Source organism: Nannospalax galili, unplaced genomic scaffold, assembly GCF_000622305.1.
Source record: "Nannospalax galili isolate Female #2095 unplaced genomic scaffold, S.galili_v1.0 scaffold6323, whole genome shotgun sequence".
NCBI classification, from domain to species: Eukaryota; Metazoa; Chordata; class Mammalia; order Rodentia; family Spalacidae; genus Nannospalax; species Nannospalax galili.
In genome coordinates, this window is record NW_008348614.1 from 41,289 (window position 1) to 43,057 (window position 1,769).

The 1,769-nt window shown below is 53.9% G+C and overlaps 1 protein-coding gene across 1 annotated transcript in view; it reads right to left on the minus strand.

Annotated features, from left to right (window-relative positions):
- Positions 1-1,444, minus strand: part of LOC103744105 (sperm motility kinase X-like) — a gene marked incomplete at both ends in the record, with an annotated part of 14,669 nt that extends 13,225 nt beyond the window's left edge. The window contains one exon of the mRNA XM_008845765.1: positions 370-1,444. Within this exon, the coding sequence (XP_008843987.1) occupies positions 370-1,444 (1,075 nt within the window). The remainder of the gene's footprint in view (positions 1-369) is intronic.
- Between the last annotated feature and the right edge of the window lie 325 nt (positions 1,445-1,769).

Consider the following 1,769-nt stretch of genomic DNA (forward strand, 5'->3'; position numbering starts at 1 on the left):
ACTTCCTCCTCTACCTCCACCTCCTCCTCCTCTAGCTCCACGTCCTCCTCCCCCTCCACCTCCACCACCACCACCTCCCTCCTCCTCCACCTCTTCTACCTCCTCCTCCTCCAACTCCTCCACCTCCACCACCTCCTCCTCTACCTCCTCCTCCTCCTCTACCTCCACATCCTCCTCCTCCTCCACCTTGTCCACCTCCTCCACCTTGTCCACCTTCTCCACCTTGTCCACCTCCACCTCCTCCACCTCCTCCTCCTCCTGTAGCTCCACATCCTCCTCCACCACCACCACCCCCTCCTCCTCCACCTCTTCCACCTCCTCCACCTCCTCCACTTCCTCCTCCTCCGGCACCTCTTCCACCTCCTCCACCTCCTCCTCCTCCACCTCGTCCTCCACCTGGTCTATAGCCAGGCTGCCATAGGACGCCATGTTGGAATAGTTGTCACTGATGTCTGGACTGCTGCTGAGAAAGGAACCATCAGAATCCTGATCGTATAGGTGTTGGGGGTGGGTCCTCTTGTGTTGGCAGCGCAGGATGGCAGGCATGCTATGCCTTCTAGCACCCTGTTTGGAGATCTTTTCATCCTCCTCCTCCTCCTGGGGCTCAGGTGGGGAGTCAAAGTTGGGAAAAACAGGCTCAGAAGCTTTCTTTCGGGCACAGGGAATGCGTGAGGATCTGCCAGGGTGACAGAAACACCTGCCTGCCAGAACTTTCTTTCCCCGATGGTCATGCCAGTCTCCCCAGGGTGCCTGGTGCTGCAGAATCAGGTATGTTGCCATGACCTGGTCGTATTTCTGGTATCTGAGAGACTGGCTGATTTTCTCAGGTTCATACCCCATAATCTTCATGGCCCTGACAATGCTTGGGCCGGATGGGCCTTCCAGCGTCTGTCTGCAGCTTGGTGGTGAACGTGCCTCACCATCCCTGACCATCGGGTGCACCAGGATTTGGTCGACAGTGGGCCTTCTGCCAGGGTGGACGGCCAGCAGTTCAGCAATGACATCGGAAACATCAAGGGAGACGTGACTGGGAATGGTGACGTCAGCAGCCTGGACCTGCAGCATCAATTCTCCATCAGAAGACCCTCCGAATGGTAAGTATCCGGAGACCATAACGAAGAGGAGCACTCCCAGGCTCCAGACGTCTGTTGGATAGCCATCGTATGGCTCTGTGCCAAAGAGTTCGGGGGCACAGTAGGGCAGGGTGCCACAGAAATCTAGTATCTTCTCCCCGGGTTGGAGTTTAACTGCCAAGCTGAAATCACTCAACTTGGCATTTCCCCTGCCATCGACCAGGATGTTGTTGTCCTTTATATCTCTGTGCACGATGCTGTTGCTGTGGCAGTACTGTACTGCACGTAGTATCTGCCTAAACCACCTTCGGGTCTCCTGGTCCGGTAGAGAGCCCCATTTGAGGATGTGCTTCGTCAGCTCTCCCTCTGACCTTACGAAACACCAAAAAGATCAATAATAAGAAACAGTCCTGAAGCCTTAATAAGAATCTCTGAACACAGGAAAGCTCACAACCGTATTGAGACACTGATGTTTAAAGAACAAATATCGATGCCCTCCAAGTATTCCGTAAAACAGACAGGGAAGGAACCATTCCAGATTCGTTCTGGAAAACCAATACTAACTTGATTACCTATCAAGACTAAGTGAGGCCACTGTCCTGGTTAGTTTGTGTTGTGAACTTGAAACACCTAGGAAGAGGTGGCAGGTGGCCCTGGGTTATATAAGAAAGCCGACAGCACAGTCCAGAGGAGCAA